Source organism: Capra hircus, chromosome 23 (genome assembly GCF_001704415.2).
Source record: "Capra hircus breed San Clemente chromosome 23, ASM170441v1, whole genome shotgun sequence".
In the NCBI taxonomy this organism is placed as follows: Eukaryota; Metazoa; Chordata; class Mammalia; order Artiodactyla; family Bovidae; genus Capra; species Capra hircus.
In genome coordinates, this window is record NC_030830.1 from 21,624,691 (window position 1) to 21,641,524 (window position 16,834).

The 16,834-nt window shown below is 49.5% G+C and overlaps 1 protein-coding gene and 1 non-coding gene across 7 annotated transcripts; both read left to right on the forward strand.

Moving 5' to 3' along the window:
- Positions 26-12,863, forward strand: ATAT1 (alpha tubulin acetyltransferase 1). Of its 6 annotated transcripts, none has more exons than XM_018038848.1 (13): positions 26-176; positions 639-699; positions 812-903; positions 1,028-1,088; positions 1,467-1,580; positions 1,745-1,846; positions 6,960-7,005; positions 7,122-7,190; positions 8,765-8,836; positions 9,006-9,249; positions 11,939-12,018; positions 12,110-12,152; positions 12,501-12,863. In XM_018038848.1, exons 1-13 carry the CDS (start codon positions 70-72, stop codon positions 12,673-12,675), a joined length of 1,266 nt encoding a protein of 421 aa, XP_017894337.1. In that variant the 5' UTR covers positions 26-69; the 3' UTR covers positions 12,676-12,863. The 6 variants fall into 6 exon arrangements, with proteins under 6 accessions (XP_017894337.1, XP_017894339.1, XP_017894340.1 ...); XM_018038849.1 differs by lacking the exon at positions 26-176 and adding an exon at positions 183-466; XM_018038850.1 differs by lacking the exon at positions 7,122-7,190.
- Positions 12,974-16,819, forward strand: C23H6orf136. The gene is made up of 6 exons (XR_001917084.1): positions 12,974-13,814; positions 14,611-15,012; positions 15,286-15,374; positions 15,551-15,751; positions 16,356-16,425; positions 16,516-16,819. It is a non-coding gene; the product is annotated as a chromosome 23 C6orf136 homolog (transcript).

A 16,834-nucleotide genomic window follows, 5' to 3' on the forward strand; every position in this document is an offset into this window, starting at 1 on the left:
GATACAGATTGCGGTGGGAGGGGCGGAAGTGACGTCGCGCGGGGCGGGTCCGGCCGCGCACAATGGGCCATGGAGTTCCCGTTCGATGTGGATGCGCTGCTCCCGGAGCGGATCACGGTGCTGGACCAGCACCTAAGGCCCCCGGCCCGCCGACCCGGAACCACAACGCCGGCCCGGTGACATCTCAAATCTTCCCTACGGCCCTTCTCTCCCGGTTCCACTTGGAACCTGGTCCAGGCACCACGCCCCCTTCTCGCGTTGACTAGTGACCGCTCCTTTTGATGTCCTGGCTCGCCTTTTTGGTGACCTTTGACCCTAGACTTGTGGGGTTGATCGGGGCTTGAATCTGCCACCTTTCACCGCTTGGCCCAATGCATGGTCGCAACCGAAGGATATGGTTGACCTGCCCTTCCTGCTTCCCCACAGTAATTTTAATGGAGAAGGGAGTGTACCACCCTGAAAGGAGGTGTGGCAAAAGTTTGGGTTTCAGAGTAGGGTGGGAAATCGGATTGGAAGACTCCAAGATAGAGGGAGGGCGTGAAGTACTGACCTGGGGTTATGGCCTAAGTTCCCAGGGAGTGATTGCCCAGGACCCTTTAACTCAGTGACTATCTGACTCTTCATCTCTCTTTCTGTAGTGTTGATCTGCAGCAACAAATTATGACCATTGTAGATGAGCTGGGCAAGGCCTCTGCTAAGGTACTGGGGAGTCTACATATGGTAAAGGGGAGGCCTCTGGGGACAGCTGGTAAGGGAGGCAGGGGTCCTTTGGAAGGGACTTGTGGAAAATGTGTCTTAAAATTCCTGGCAGGCCCAGCATCTTCCTGCTCCCATAACCAGTGCATCCAGGATGCAGAGTAATCGCCACGTTATGTATATACTCAAAGATACTTCAGCTCGACCGTGAGTGTCAAGTGCTCTTCCATCCTGTGCTTAATTCCTTCCTCCCCCAGCCCCTTTCCCTGTTTTGATTCTACCTCTTCCAAATAGGTGCTCACTATAGCTTGTTATTTTCTTCATCCTACAGGGCTGGAAAAGGAGCCATTGTTGGCTTTCTTAAAGTTGGATATAAGAAACTCTTTGTACTGGTGAGTGTCAATGGAGACTGAAAATCCATATGCCTTGGCTCCTGAGAACAGAAGCGCTGGAGGTTGGAAGGTGGCAGTAATGTTTGAGTCCTAGAAGATCTTTTTAAGTTAAAAATTAGTGTTGGCTGCTCTGGATCTTCATTGAGGTGCATGCTCTTTGTTGCAATGCAGGGGCTTCTCCTATCTGTGGGGCATGGGCTTTTCTTATAGCTCTAGAACAGAGTTGTGTTGCATGGGCTTAGTTGCCCTGCAGCATGTAGGATCCTAGTTCCCTGACTGGGGATGAAACCTGCGTCCCCTGCATTAGAAATCGGATTCTTAACCACTGGACCGCCAGAGAAGTCCCTAGAAAATCTCTGTTGTTCTTTTACCTCCTAGGATGATCGTGAGGCTCACAATGAGGTAGAACCGCTTTGCATCTTGGACTTTTACATCCATGAGTCACTTCAACGCCACGGCCACGGACGAGAACTCTTCCAGCATATGTTGCAGGTATTGCTTATCTCTTTGCCAGCTCTTCCCAGAGGCCTTCAGTCCTCCCAGAGGCCCTGCCTCCCATCCTCCCACCCCCACCATATTCCCATATCCTTCCCAGGATTCCTGTTGGCCTGCTTTCCCAACACCTTCTCCTACCCTCAGTCTCTTATTCCTTGCAGAAGGAGCGAGTTGAACCACACCAACTGGCCATTGACAGACCCTCCCAGAAGCTGCTGAAGTTCCTGAATAAACACTACAACCTGGAGACCACTGTCCCACAGGTTAGAAGTTTCAGAGAATAGATCCCTACTGAGCGTTCCCACTGAATTTACCTAGTCTTTGGGGGGCAAAGAAGAGGGACCTTCCAAGCAGTCCCTACTCCCCATTGTATGCTGCTGCTGCTGCTGCTAAGTTGCTTCAGTCGTGTCCGACTCTGTGTGACCCCATAGACGGCAGCCCACCAGGCTCCCCCGTCCCTGGGATTCTCCAGGCAAGAACACTGGAGTAGGTTGCCATTTCTTTCTCCAATGCATGAAAGTGAAAAGTGAAAATGCAGTCGCTCAGTCGTGCCCGACTCTTAGCGACCCCATGGACTGCAGCCTACCAGGCTCCTCTGCCCATGGGATTTTCCAGGCAAGAGTACTGGAGTGGGGTGCCATTGCCTTCTCTGCCCCATTGTATAGGACTTCCTTTATACAGCTAAGCTCAGGGGCGGGATCGGGGGATACCATCTCTCATCCTGGAGCTGTTTCATTATCATCTCATCTATTTTTGTTCTTTATCCTGGACTGTTGTGTACACCTAAAAGCATGTTTATACCCCAAACATGAGTCAGTTCATTTTCATCTCTTCATTTTCACATAGGCCATTACTTAGTCAATCAAGATTTAATTTAGGGAGGTGGGAGGGGGGTTCATGTTTGGGAACACATATAAGAATTAAAGATTTTAAAATTAAAAAAATTAAAAACTAAAAAAAAAAGAAAAAACAAAAAAAAAGTTATGCATATAAAAATAAAATAAAGAGATAGCCTAAAAAAAAAAAAAGATTTAATTTAGTAAGGGCTCAGAATAATATACATTCCCTGTCTCCAGAGAGATTTGGTTTATTTGGGGGGAAGGTGGTTTGTAAGTAGATGCAATATAATGTTGCTAATACTGTCTGTCCATTCAGCATATATTTATTGAGCACCCAGCAATATTCTGGGCTTTAGGAATACTTCATTCAATAAAACAGAAAAAAGTCTCGGTTCTTACAGAGCTTATATTCTAGTTGGGGAGACAAACATAATAAATAAGTAGATACTCTTGTCGATAAGCACTCTAGGAAAACAAGAGCAAGTAAGAAGGTGTGGGAATGCCCTGGTGAGGATGGGAGTGTGTGGGATTGCAAGTTTAAATGGGATAAGCAGGAAAGGCCTCACTGAGAAAGTGTCACTTGAGCAGTAACTTAAAGAGATGAGACTGAGCCATTAATACCTGGAGGGGGAGCATCCCACACAGAGGAAATAGTTAGTGTGAAGGCCATGAGGTGGAGTGGGCCTATAAATTTGGCTGGTGTGGCTAGAGCAGTGTGAGTGAGTGGGGAGTGTTGTAGAAGAGATAAGAGCAGTAACAGGGAAGGAAGGACACTTGGGGCCCTGTAGGTTATTGCAAAAACTTTGGCTTTTACTCTTAGTGAAAAAAGGAGAGCCATCATAGGGGTTTGAGCAGAGGGGGAATATGATAGGACTTACTTTAATATTCATTTGGCTGTGCCGGGTCTCCGTCAAGGATGTGGGGTCTTTAGTTGTGGCATCCGGGGTCTTTTATTTGTGGCACGTGGGATCTAGCTCCCTACCAGGAATTGAACCCAGGCCCCCTGCACTGGGAATGTGGAATCTTAGTTACTGGACTCCAGGGAAGTCCCTAATGGGATGTACTTTAAACCAGAGCACTTTGCTTGTTAAGAATGCGCAGTAGAGGAGTGAGAGTGCAAGCAGATTAAGAAGCAACAATCCTGATGATAAATGGTGGTGGCTCAGACCAAGATGGTGGCAGTGGAGGTGGGAAGGAGTGGTCAGATTTTAGGTATTCTGAAGTTAAAGCACATAAGGTTTCTTGATTGATTGTGGAGAAAAAAGAGAGGGAGTTAAGGGTGATCCCAAAGTTGTCGGCCTGAGCACTTGGAAGGATGGAATTGCGTCAACTGAGATGGAAGGAAGAGCAGCTTTGGAGGGGGGAAATAGTAGGAGTCCACCTTGAATATGTTAACTGGAGATGTCTGTGGTGAGTTCAGGTTCAGTACACAGTTGGTTGCTCCCGTGGTGTTGGGAGAAGAGGTTTCAGGTAGAGAGTTTTCAGCACCTGTAGGATACTTGAAAGCAGCGAGACAGGATGAGAATCACCATGGAGTGAGTTACCGATCCAAGAACTTGAGCCCTCAGGCACTCTTGGAAAGTCTGGGAGGAGAAGTAGCAGCAAATGTAGCCCAGAAGTGACTAGTGGAGTAGATGCAAAATTAGAAGTGACCTGGAAGGCCAGTGAAGAAACTGTTTGCAGAAGGAAGGAATAGCCTACTGAGTGAGATGCTGCTGATCCATGAGGTAAGAAGAGGTCTGAGAAGTGACCATTGGATTTAGCTGCTTGAGGCCACTGGTGATCCTGACAGGCAGTTTCAGCTCAGTGGTGGGTGGAAGCCTGGATGAAGTGAGTTTAGGTCACAGCAGTCCTCAACCTTTTTGGCACCAGGGACTGGCTTTGTGGAAGATAATTTTTGCATGGACCCAGTGGAGGTGGGGGAAGGGGGGAGTGGTTTCGGGATTTTTCATACACGTTACATTGATTATGCTGCCGCTGATCTCACAGGAGGCGGAGCTCTGGCCGTAATGGGAGCAATGAAGAGTAGTATAAACACAGATGAAGCTTCGGCTCGCCTGCCACCGCTCACCTGATATGTGGCTGGGTTCCTAGCAGGCCATGGACCTGCTGTGTGGCCCAGGGGCTGGGGACCCCTGGTTTAAGAGATTAAGAAGCTCAGTACTGGAGACAGCAAGAATAGGTAACTCTTAAATCCTGGTTTAAGGTCAACAGAGATAGAGCAAGAGCTCGAGAGGGCTGTGGATCAAAAGAGTTGATTCTTCTTAGCTGCATAAGAACAAACAGCATAAGAATGACTCAAAATTTGATGATGTCAGAGAAAGTGGGAAGAACTGAGAAAATCAAGAGATCTGCTGAGGCAGTGTTGCTGAGTGGGCTTGGGATTGGGTTGACAAGCGAGCCTTGCATAGGAGCACAGACAGTTAATCCATTGTAATGTGATTCATTCATGTGCTTACAGAGGAAGCATAAAGTGAGTGCTTACTTGGGTAAAGGAAGACTTGACTTAATCTTGAAAAGTGTTTGTCAGGGGGACAGAAGTGGACAGGCTAAAGTGCTTTTCATGCAGGAAGAAACATGAGCAAAGTCAGAGAGGTATTAATATGCTTTTCAGGGCACTGCAAGCAGTTTTTTGTTTGGCTGGAGTGCTGAGCATATGCTTGTTGGAGGAGAATAATGTCATGGTAGACATTACAGCAGGGTCAAGGCAGGAGATAGACAGGGTCTGCTTAGAACGTGCAGGACATCATTTCTCCATTAAGAGGCAGCAGAGAGCAACAGAAGGAACATAGTATCAGTATCTGGCATCAAATGTATTACCCAAGTAACATGTAAGAGCAGGGCACTGTAGAGTGTATGCATGCTAAGTCGCTTCAGTCATGTCCGACTCTGTGTGACCCCATAGATGGCAGCCCACAGGATTCTCTAGGCAAGAATACTGGAGTGGGTTGCCATTTCCTTCTCCAATGGAGTGTATAGATATAGACAGACAGATAGATAGATAGTATCATAACAACTAATGTTTCATGAGCTCTGTGTGGTATCTACATTGCATTATCTCTGTTGATCCTTGTACATTTCTTTGAGGTAGTTCTTATTGACCCCATTTTGGGTTTATGTAGATTAGGGACTTGACCAAGTGTGCACAGCTAATGTTAGAGTTTGAATTTGAACCCATAGCCCACTCTGATGACTACACTGTATTCCTGACTGACATGCCTCAGCTAGAATCAGGAGTCTGGGGTTTGAGTCCCAGTTCTCCCCTGTGTAGCTACTTAGCTTTGGGCCAGCCATGCCTCCAAGCATGTATATTTCTAGTTTTCTTGGGTATATACCTAAGAGTATGTAAGAGTAGAATTCCTGGGTCATGTGGTTAATCCAGTGTTTAACTTTTTCAGGAACTGAGAAACTTTTTCCACAGTGAATGCAGCATTTTACATCCCCATCAGCAATGCATGGTAGCTCTAGTGCCTTGACATCCTCACCAAAATGTGTTATTTTTCTTTTTATAATAGCCATAATAATGGCTGTGAAGTTTCTCTTTGTGGTTTTGATTTGCGTTTCCCTTTTGACTAATTATGTTGAGCATCTTTTCAAGTGCCTGCTGGCCATTTGCATGTCTTCTCTGAGAAATGTTCAAGTCCTATGCCCCCTTTTAAATTGTGTTTGTTGCCTGTTTGTTCGTGGGTTGGAAGAGTTCCTTATGTTCTAGACACAACACCCTTATTAGATATATGATTTGCAAATATTTCCTCCTGTTTATGGGGTTTCATTTTCTTAATAGGAAATCAATGTCCCATTTAAGAAATACACCATTTATTTCTTAAACAATGTCCGAAGTAATCAAGATTTTCCTTCTAAGAGCTTCATAGTGTTAGCTCTTACATTTAGGTCTTTGATCCATTTTTTTCTTCTTCTGTTTTCTTTTTCTTTCTTTGGCCACACACTTATCTTTTCTTTGGCACACAGAACTTCCCTAACCAAGGATCAAACCCATGGCCCCTAAAGTGGAAGTGCAGTGTCTTAACCACTGGACCACCAGGGAACCCCCTTTAATCCATTTGTAGTTATTTTTTGATCCAAATTCAGTATCTTCCATGTAGATATTCAGTTGTCCAAACACCAGTTGTTGAAGAGGCTATACTTTCCCTTTTGAAAGGTCTTTCACTTTTATTGAAAATCAGTTGACTGTTTCTGGACTCTGTTCATTCCAAGGGTCTGTTTGTCTATCCTGTGTTTCTACCACTGTTTTGACTACCATAGCTTTGGAGTAAGCTTTGAACTTAGGAAGTGTGAGTCCTCCCCAAAGTTATTATTCCTTTGTTAATCCTGAAGATTATTTTGGCTATTTGAGGTCCTCTGCAGTCCAGCTTTAGGGTCAGCTTATCAGGTCCTGAAATTCTGACTGAGTCTGTCAACAAGGACAGGAAGGCTGGCTTTTGTTCCTGCTGTGGTTTTTCTAGCTCAGGGTTCTACACCCAAGTATGTGCTGAGTAGCTGAACGGACAACTATTATTTCTCTCGTTTCTTCTTACAGGTGAACAACTTTGTGATCTTCGAAGGCTTCTTTGCCCATCAGCATCGTAAGTTTTCTCACCTGTGTGTTGGTCAAGCAGTCGGGGTGAGGGGAAGGAAAGAGGTGAATTCTTGGTCCCCCCGGCCCCCTCACTGAGGGGCACCGCCGCTTCCTTCCTCACAGGGCCCCCTGCTACCTCCCTGAGGGCAACTCGACACTCTCGTGCTGCCGCGCTCGATCCTATGCCCGCTGGTAAAGCTGCACTGAATGGGTGGATCTGTAGTGCTGTGATGGCTAGTCACCCTGGAGGCCACCAGGAGCTCAGTGTGTGATCTGTGGGCAATTTGAGAGAATTCTAAAGCAACCCAAGTCTCCAACAGACATTATCCATGGGAGCTCAGTGTATTTTATACCTGGCAAGACTTTTAATAAGCAAACTCACTGGGAGCCTGTTTGACCGTAGGCATTGATGGAGCCTCTTGCTGCTGCAGGCCCATCAAAATAGGCCAAAAGTCATATTCCTTCTTAAACCCCTCAGGCTCTGTCAGCCAGTGAGCGACAGGCAAGTGCAGTCTCCCCTTCCGCTTCCTGTCATAGAACAGTGACATGAATGGTCCAAAGCTTAAATACTAGTTCTTGAAGGTAACACTCAGAATTTGTAACACTTCCAACCAAACAGTGGAGAAACCTAGCCTAGGAGGTACTGAAATGTTGCCAGGTTCCTCATTCCATCCTCATTCACACACATGCTGCGTGCCAGGCTGAGTCCTACCCTTTTTTCTTCCTTCTCAAGGCAGAGGGGTGTAGCCTTCTGCTGGCTGTGTGGTACACACCTGCACAGAAGGCCCCCCTTTCTGAAGGAGCTGCTCTGTGGCTAGTTCTCACCTCCTCTGTGGCCGGGAAACAGAGTAACCACCACCCAGACAACAGTGTCCCCAGTGACTAGCATCCACCAGTATCAGGCAGGGAGAGGCAGCTCATATCTGTGACTGGCTTTGATTTCCAAGACCTCCCCTCCGTCCAGCTCCTACTGACCAAAGGCTGTGAGAAGGAGAGAGCCAACAAGGACAGTGAAGACCAGGTCTACAGGGGAGGGGACCCTAAAGCTTAACTGGATCCACTGGGCAGTCTCCTTTGCCACACATGATGGAGAAAGAACCTCTTGAGAGGGAAAGGGAGGAGCAAGTAGAGAAGAGAGGAGGTGGGAGGCTGAGCTTGGACAGTCTGTTAGCCTCCCATTTACTTTCTCTGGTAGCTCCTTTCCAGATACCTGTGTTGTTTCCTCATCCTTTTTCCCCCCTCCTAATAAAATGTAAATTTCTTCCTGTCTTTGCCCTGGAAGGAGAGGTTCTGCCCCACCCCAACCTCCCCTAACCTCTCCACAGCAATTCCTGATTAACCAAGGGCTTTGTCCATCTCATCTAGAGGGACCTGGGGTCCTCGTTGGCCCGGCTGGGACCATTGCTCTGCCCCCGAATCCCAGGGGGGCCTGACAGCGCCCACTGACAGTAAGAGCTCGCCTCCCTTGGCCGCCCTTCTCCTGTACCTCCCAGGCCCCAGAGTCTCCCCTGGATCTTTCCCCCAACTCTGCATTCGGCCTACTCCTTCTGGCTCTCCTCAAAATGCTCCAGCCTTCCCCCCGAATTCCCTTCTGGTGTGATGGCACTGCCACAGAGCTGCTTCCGCGGCGGAGCTGACGTCTCCTTGCCCAGGAGGAACTGTGGTGTCAGGGACCAGAGGTTTGGGGTCGCGGGGGTAGTGGCCGGGAGGAGGGTGCACAGTGCGTCTCCCCATGCTCACCTCACCTGTGTCCTCTCCACTCCCAGCTCCAGCAAGGAAGCTGCCACCCAAGCGAGCAGAGGGAGACATAAAGCCATACTCCTCTAGTGACCGAGAATGTAAGACAGCGGGGGATCTGGGCCTGGGGGGCCTCAACCCAGGGGAGGGATTTGTTCTCTCTTAAGGCTCTGACTTCTCTTTTTCCTTCCCTGATCTTTGCTCTCACGACTCCCTTCCCTGTCCTTTTCCTTCTTTCTCTGTCTTGCTCTGTTTTCTCCCTCCCCCCAGTTCTGAAGGTAGCTGTGGAGCCTCCGTGGCCCCTGAACAGGGCCCCTCGCCGTGCGACTCCTCCAGCCCACCCACCCCCTCGCTCCAGCAGCCTGGGAAACTCACCAGAACGGGGCCCCCTCCGCCCCTTTGTGCCAGAGCAGGAGCTGCTGCGTTCCCTGCGCCTCTGCCCACCCCACCCCACCGCCCGCCTTCTGCTTGCTACTGACCCCGGGGGCAGCCCTGCCCAGCGGCGCCGCACCAGGTAACAGGAGCTGGAGAGTTAGGGAGCCTCAGGACTGTCAGACAGGGCAGTTAGAAGTGGCAGAGGGCAGTGTAAATCAGACATGAAGCAATGGGACAGGAAGATTGGAGACTCCTTAGATGTTTTGAGAATATATTGGAAGATATGTGTGGAAATGGTCTGGAAATAAATTACAGTTAAGGAGCAGAATAGGACTTAGGGGGAGCCTAGGGATGCTAGTGCCTAGAGGAAGGTTAGGAAGAACGCAGACCCACTGGTGGGGGGGTTGGGAAATCGTGGTTTAACACTTGCTGGGAGGGGGCAGGGTCTCTGACAAAGCCTGGGGAGCCACTGGCCCCGGCTCAGTGCCTTGTGTGGCGGGAGCCCACCCCGGCAGGCAGGGACTGGGCCTCTCCTTTATTTCTCTCCCCAGCTTTCTCTTCACCTCTGACTTCTCTTTCTGTTTTTCTCTCCCCTCCATTTTCCCTCTCCCCCTCTCCTGTCCATAACATCCTTCCCCAGTTCCCTTCCCCGCTCTGATGAGAGTCGATACTGACAGACTGCTAACCCCCTCCCCTCCCTGGGAGACCTGGCGAGGGTGGAGACCCTTCTCCCTGAGAACCCCAGACCCAATCTCCCATTGCATCCCCCAGCATCTAGGGGAACTTGGCAAGAACCCGTAGGATCCCCTTTACCCCTTTCTTGGACAACTGGGTGGTCAGGGTCCCAGGTGGCCTAACACTTCATAGCTTTTCTTACAACAGAAAGCAGCCCTTCTCTCCTAACTTGGGCTCTGAACACTCCCACAGACAGCCGATTTGCTGCCAGGCCTCTTGGTTGGGCAGCTCATACTAATTATCCAGAGAAGCACACTCTTGCTTGCTGTCAGATTCTAGAACATCACGGAAGGTCCAAAGGCCTCCTCTGCCAGGGAAACCTTTCTAAAAGAGTCTTGTCCATGGAATAATTCCTGTAGTCCCTCTGTCTGCTGGTAGCTCTAATACTGCTTTGTGCTACCGGCTGCAGCTACCCTATCAGCCTGCTGACGCCAGCCACTGAACGAACTCTGCTTCGTAGCAGTCCGGTCAGGTAGGACAGGGACTTACCAGCTCCCCACGGGATCCACTCAACATTGCCAAACTCTTAATCTCCACATGTTTCATGTATGTGTTAATCTGTCAGGACCCCTGAGCTGATGTCTGCTGTGGGACTCTAGACTCACCACGCTTCTATTGACACTACCACCTCCGCAGGTCCAGGTCCTCTGAAGGAGTCTGTTTCTTGGCAGTAGATCCCAGCCAACACCCTAGGATCACTCTTAGCCAAGTTTCAGAAGCTAAGCCTGAGTCTCAAGGCTCTATTAGCTCCTGGAATACCCTCTCACATCCATCCCTCCCCGGTAGCTAGATATGCTGATAGATTCCTGTCTTGTGAGATTGTCTTGATGATGATGGGGGAACTCTTCCTCTGGCCTTCCTCTCTTCTTTCCTCCATAGCAAGAATCCTCCCCTGCTCCATACCCAGGCTATAGAAATCCTTCCCTCCCTACCCTCTGGATGTGTGCTAGTTCAGGTACCCCTAATGTGTTCCCCCAAATCCTTGGGAGCAGGATCTCCCTCTTTTCTGACTCACTCCTCCTTTTTCTTCTCCCTCTCAGTGTTGTCTGAATAAAGCGTGAACTCTTTTGTGTTTTTTAAATGGACATTTTCAATGAAAAAAAAAAAAAAAAACCCAAACAAACCTTAAGGTCTCAGCCTCGTTTGTGCGTCACCCTGTATTTTCCTGGTCTCTCAGGACTTCTGGCCCTCTTCTTCACCTCTCAGATCTGCAGATCTTCCAGCAAGGAGGCTTAGAGCTCCGCTCGCAGGATCTGGTGTCTGCCTGTCCCCATCTTCACTGCTGGATTTTCTCCTGCAGATTCTGTCTCCTCCAATGTAGTCACTGGATCCCTCCATATAGGCTTCTGTATCTATTCCTCCATTCTCTCCAGAAACCTCTAGTCTCTCTGTAGTAACTCCTACTGTTTACCCCAGGCCAGCCCTTGCTGAGATATTAAGATTTACTAACATCTCTAGGAGCCAATTAATTGCCTTCTGATAACAATCCCCTAATTGTTTCTTGGATTATTCTTCTCTAAACCCTTGGATCTCTTTCTCTAGGCAATCCTTTTCCTAAATTCAGCTTTGCCACTCCCTCTTCCCCTCTGGCTAAGTTATCCCATAATTAAGGTAACCGTGTTTTCCAACTCAAAACATCAGAGCACCTGGTTCAGCAAATTTTTTTTGCCTTTATGTGAATCCATTTTTTGTTTTTGGCTGCACTGTGTAGCTTGTGGGATCTTAATGTCCCAGCCAGGAATGGAACCTGTTCCCCTCCCATGGGAAGCACAGAGTCCTAACCACCGGACCACCAGGGAATTCCCCTGAATCTTTTTATAACATGATTTCGATCACATTTAACCTTACGGTTAACACATTGCCTCAGCTAGAAATAATAAAGCAGCAAATCAGGATTGCTCCAGAAAACCTTGGGGTATATAGTGCTCTCCCTTCCCTTCTCTGGGGCACAACTTGTATTAAACCCCATAGGAATAATAACTACCCCCTCTCTGTTCCTGTGCTGTTCTTTTATTCTTCTTCCCTGATTCCTCCATACCCACTCATCTTTCATCCTGTAGCCTCTTCCCCATCATTTCACATTTCTTCTACAGCGGGACTCCCCCAGGGCTGGTAGCCCAAAGCTGCAGCTATAGCCGCCATGGGCGGTTGAATTCCTCATGTCCCAATACAGGTAAGTTACTCATCTCCTTACCCTCAAATCAAGTAGGCCATATTCACTACCTACTACAGCCTTCCCATATACATGCCTGGTATTTCCACAGGCAACCAAGAACTGAAGCAGGGGGAACAGGAAACAGAGAATAGGTGAGGTCTGAGCCCCTTCCCTGCCAGCCTCTCACCACCTCTGACCCCTCTTCTAACATCACTCTCAGCTACTTCCTCCTCCTAAATCTCACTCTCTGAACTGGACACCAGCTCCTCCCACAGAGCCTTCCACCTAACAGCCTAAAAGCCTCTTTCCCCATAGGTTCAACTCTGGTGCTTCCCTTTGGCGCCACTCTGTGGGGTTTCAGGTTTGGACATAGCACCAATGGTTCCAGCCTCATACCCCATCATTTGTCCAAGAGCCTGACAGACCTTGAAGAAGCTGTGCTCTTAATCCTCACTTTAGTACCCGTGTAACCCACTCTCCATCTCCCTCCCACCTACTAGGTGTGCCATTGAGGAGCAGGTCTTGTCCCAGCATGGGTCTGGGGAGGAACCTATGCACACAGTTCCTCCACAGGCCCAGGTTCCACCAGCCCAGGCTTGGACAATGGGTGGGGACATGTTCAACGCCAGGTTCATTCGGAACTTGCATGAACGTCGCAGCACCAGGCCTTGGTGACCGCAGCCCCCTCTCACACCTTCAAAGTCATTATTATTTCTATCTCACACAGGACCTAGTCAAAGCTTGCCCTCACCGTGGATGTATTCATTCATTCATTTATTCATTCTACAGGCTTTTTTTTAATCAGTGCCAAGTCATTTGTATCTTATTTTTAACCAGAGCAATAAAGTATTTTTTACCACGAACGTTACTGAGAACTGCGGATGTCGTCATTTCAGTCCCACTCCTCACCCACCAGCGCCCACTTTTGTGCAAGCGTACAGGTGAGAGCCGCGCTCTAGGCCGCTAATTTACTGCGCAAGCGCCCTGAGGCTCCTCCGATTCGGCGGGCGCAGGCGCACTTGCTGTAGACCTAGCGCCTCACTGCCTCCCTGGAACCCGCCGCAGTGCGCAAGCGCGCAACATCTCCGTTTCCCTCCCCTCAGCCCCTCACCCCCCTCCTTTCCCCTTCAAGAAGCCGGCTCCGGGGCGCGCTCACCCCTGTGAGGAGGCCGGAGGCCGGACACAGGAGGCGCTCTCTCCATTCCCGGAAGATCATGTACCAGCCCAGCCGGGGGGCGGCCCGGCGCCTCGGCCCCTGCCTCCGCGCCTATCAGGCTCGTGTCCAGGTGAGAGCCGAGAGGAAGCGGGAGGGGAGAGGAGGGGGCGGGGAGAGACCCTCCTCAGCCGGCGCGTGGGGCGGAGCGCGCGTCCCGTTTCGCGCAGGCGTACTGACGTCCCACCACTGCTTCCCACCTGTGCGGAGCCGCGAGTGGAGGGGCGAGGGGCCTCAGGGACCGGAGGGCGGCGCTGCCAGCCCTGTCGCGCACGGGACGTCTGTCTCCCGGATCTTGGGGGGCAGGCGGGGTTGAGGCTGGCGCGGTGGGGCGCGTCCGCATTTCTCCCGCGTCTTCGCGGTTACCTGTGTCTGGAGGTGATTTGAAGGACAGAGGGCGGAGAGGTTCGCGGCGCCTCCAGGGAGCCGACCAGACGGACCTGCGGGCCGCGCTCTGCAGCCCACGCATCTTGCACCGGGATAGCGGTCCCGGCGGGAAGGCCGGCCCGAGTGGACCCGGTTCGGGCCCTTGTGCCCGGGCGGGCAAGATGGCCACGCCCCCGGCGGAGACGGCGCCTCCGGGACACCGTCGGGGACAGAGGTACCCGCGCGGCCTGCCCGCCTTCCCCGATAATAAGACCCCTCGGGGCCTCCTTGAAAACGAAGGAGCTCGATTCAGGCCTGACTTTGAGTGACCTCTGCCTCATCGCAGTTTCAACATCAGTAACCCAGGGGCATCATGAGGTCCATCCAGCCTTTAACAGTCTCCTGGGCTTTTTCGTGTCATTAGAGGAGCCCAGCTTACATTTATATACTACTTTACAGGTCGCAGTTTTATGAACATTTATTATCTCTTAAAGCCCTCATTGTGACTCAGTGTGGCTTCATCGTCCTTATTTATAGGACATTTATGGGAAACTCAGGCTGAGGGAATTAGAGTGCCTAACGTCACATTATAGAATTGGAACTCCAGAGTCTCCTAGTTCCAGTTGTTCTTTTCTCTGCAACAGCCGCCTCACATACTCCTGGAGTTGTGTTAGAGGCCGCATCATTTCATCCACAATATAACCAGACCTGTTTGGTATTCATTCATTTGTTCATTCTTAAGTATGCACTCTTGTGATTCTTGCTGTAAGAGACAGACCTGCCCCCAAACAGGTTTGGAATCTTAAATCTAAACGTATTTGCTATTTTGGATAGGTATTTGTACTTAAGTCACAAAAAAGTATATCCTCCTGTTTTAAGCAGAGATGGAGATGAATTTTTTCTCTAGTAATTTGATCTTTCCTGTCAGAAGGAGCAGGTGGATTGGAAGCATGTTAATGGGCAGAGTTTGGATGGAGGGGCATTAGGCAGCTGGATTCTTATCTTTTTGCTCTTTTGTTCTTCCTCCTTAGGACCAGTCTTCTCCATGGGCTCTACCATTCCCACCCCTTTGGCCTCACTCCACAACCACTACTTCTCCATCTTTGCCTCTTTTCTGGTCTCCCCCACCCCCAAGCCCTCCCACCCGACTGCTTCCCCCAGCTCCCCCACTGCCTCTCCCTCAGGTCCAAGCCCTCACCTCACCATGGGTGGTTCTCCCCCCAGGAAAGGGGGAGGAGGGGCCAGGACCCGAGTTACATAGCGGCTGCCTGGATGGGCTCAGGAGCCTGTTTGAGGGGCCTCCCTGCCCCTGTCCTGGAGCTCTGATACCTTTCCAAGCCCCTGGAACCGCCCACCCTTCCCCTGCCACTCCATCAGGAGATCCGAGTATGGAGGAGCACCTGGCTGTCATGTATGAGAGACTGAGACAAGAGGTAAGTCCATTCAAAAGTGGCCTTTGTCCAAAATGGGGAGAGAGATAGGTAATTCTTAAAAATAAGAAGTTAGTCAGCTGGATTCTTTCTCGGAACCATGAGACAGGCATCGAAATATGTTCCAAACATTTCCCAAGGAAAAAATACTCCTTGGTTTGAATTAGGGATGCGATAATCTTTCATTCAAGAATAAGGAGACACTCAGTATAGAAAACTGAGGAGTAGGATCATCTTTTCTTTGCTCCTGGTCTCACGCCGCCTTCTTCCACCTAGCTTCCCAATCTCTTCCTTCACTCCCACGACTACACTCTCTACTCATCGGATGTGGAATTCATCAATGAGATCCTGAACATGCGTACCAAGTGAGAATCCACTGAACGGGTAGGGCCTTGGGCAGGAAAAGGACCCAGTGCTATTTTCACTTATTAGAGAAGGTCCTAAGTTGCTTCTCACCACCGTCCCCAATTCCTCTGTCAGAGAAGAGTTTGGTTTTCTGATTGTGCTGTCATGAGATTTCTTCCCCATCTCTTCCTCTCAGAGGCCGGACGTGGTACATTCTGTCACTGACTCTCTGCCGCTTCCTGGCCTGGAACTATTTTGCACAGCTTCGGCTAGAAATTCTGCAGCTGACACGCCACCCTGAGAATTGGACCCTGCAAGCCCGCTGGCGGCTTGTGGGACTGCCAATCCACCTGCTCTTTCTTCGTTTTTATAAGCGTGACAAGGAGGAGCTTTACCGGTAAGAGAAGTGAGAAAAGAAACACACTGCAACTTTCTAATCTCACCCTTTGGCGAGTCTGCAGGCTAGTCTCCTAGACAATCCTCCATTTACCCTGACTTGACTGCAGGCTCCTTGAAGGCAGGCTTTGTTTTAGTCTACTTTAATATAGCAAAAATAGGGACTTTGAGTATACAGGAAGCTTCTGAACTCAGTTTCTTCATGTACATTACCTGGCACATAGTAGGGACTCATATACTTAATGAACAGATGAAAATAACCTGTCTCGTAAGTTGTGCTTCACAGCCTTGGGTAAAGTACTTGGTAAATTTCCGGCACAGAGTAGAATCCCGAGAAATTCTTAGCCTAAGCCCACACCGGTAGTTCCTAAACTTTGCTGCACAGTGGATTCTTGGATTTTTTTATCCAAGAATCTTTTTTAAAATATTGGTGCCAGACATCCTGATTTAATTAGGCCCAGAGTAGAACTCAGGATTTTTAAAAGATCCTCAGGTAATCTAACACATAGCAAAGATTAAGAACTACTAGTTTAAACAAATGCTTGAATTAAAACTTTAGGACCAATAACCCTCTCTCTCAGTGAGCCTCTTTCTCCCTTCACCAGGACCTATGATGCCTATTCCACCTTCTACCTGAATTCCAACGGCCTCATTTGTCGCCATCGCCTAGACAAAGTGAGTGCTAGGGCTGTTGGGGGCGAGGGGTAGTGTGCGGGGTGACAGAGTAGAACATCACACCAGCTACATTAACCTTTCTCGCTTTAGCTGATGCCTTCACATTCACCCCCTGCACCTGTGAAGAAGCTGTTAGTGGGAGCCCTGGTGGCTCTGGGGCTGTCAGAACCAGAACCGAACTTACATCTGTGTTCCAAGGACTGATCAGGAACTGGGGCAAAGGCAGCACTGATGACTTTGCTACGCACAAAAAGAGGCGGTGGAGGCAGCTGAGAGCCTCAGGGCCAGTTACCTCCCCTCTTCGCTCTCCTCTACTTTGCATCTCATGCTATGTAAAGCTGCTGTGTAATTTAACTTGTAAATAATAAAATCTACATGAATATATGAGATCCAATTTCCACGTCACTTT

Coding starts and splice junctions, on each gene's coding strand:
- ATAT1 (XM_018038848.1), top strand. CDS start 70: ATGGAGTTCCCGTTCGATGTGGATGCGCTGCTCCCGGAGCGGATCACG. Junction 177..638: donor GGAACCACAACGCCGGCCCG/GTGACATCTCAA, acceptor CTCTTTCTGTAG/TGTTGATCTGCAGCAACAAA. Junction 7,191..8,764: donor GCTCGATCCTATGCCCGCTG/GTAAAGCTGCAC, acceptor CTCCACTCCCAG/CTCCAGCAAGGAAGCTGCCA.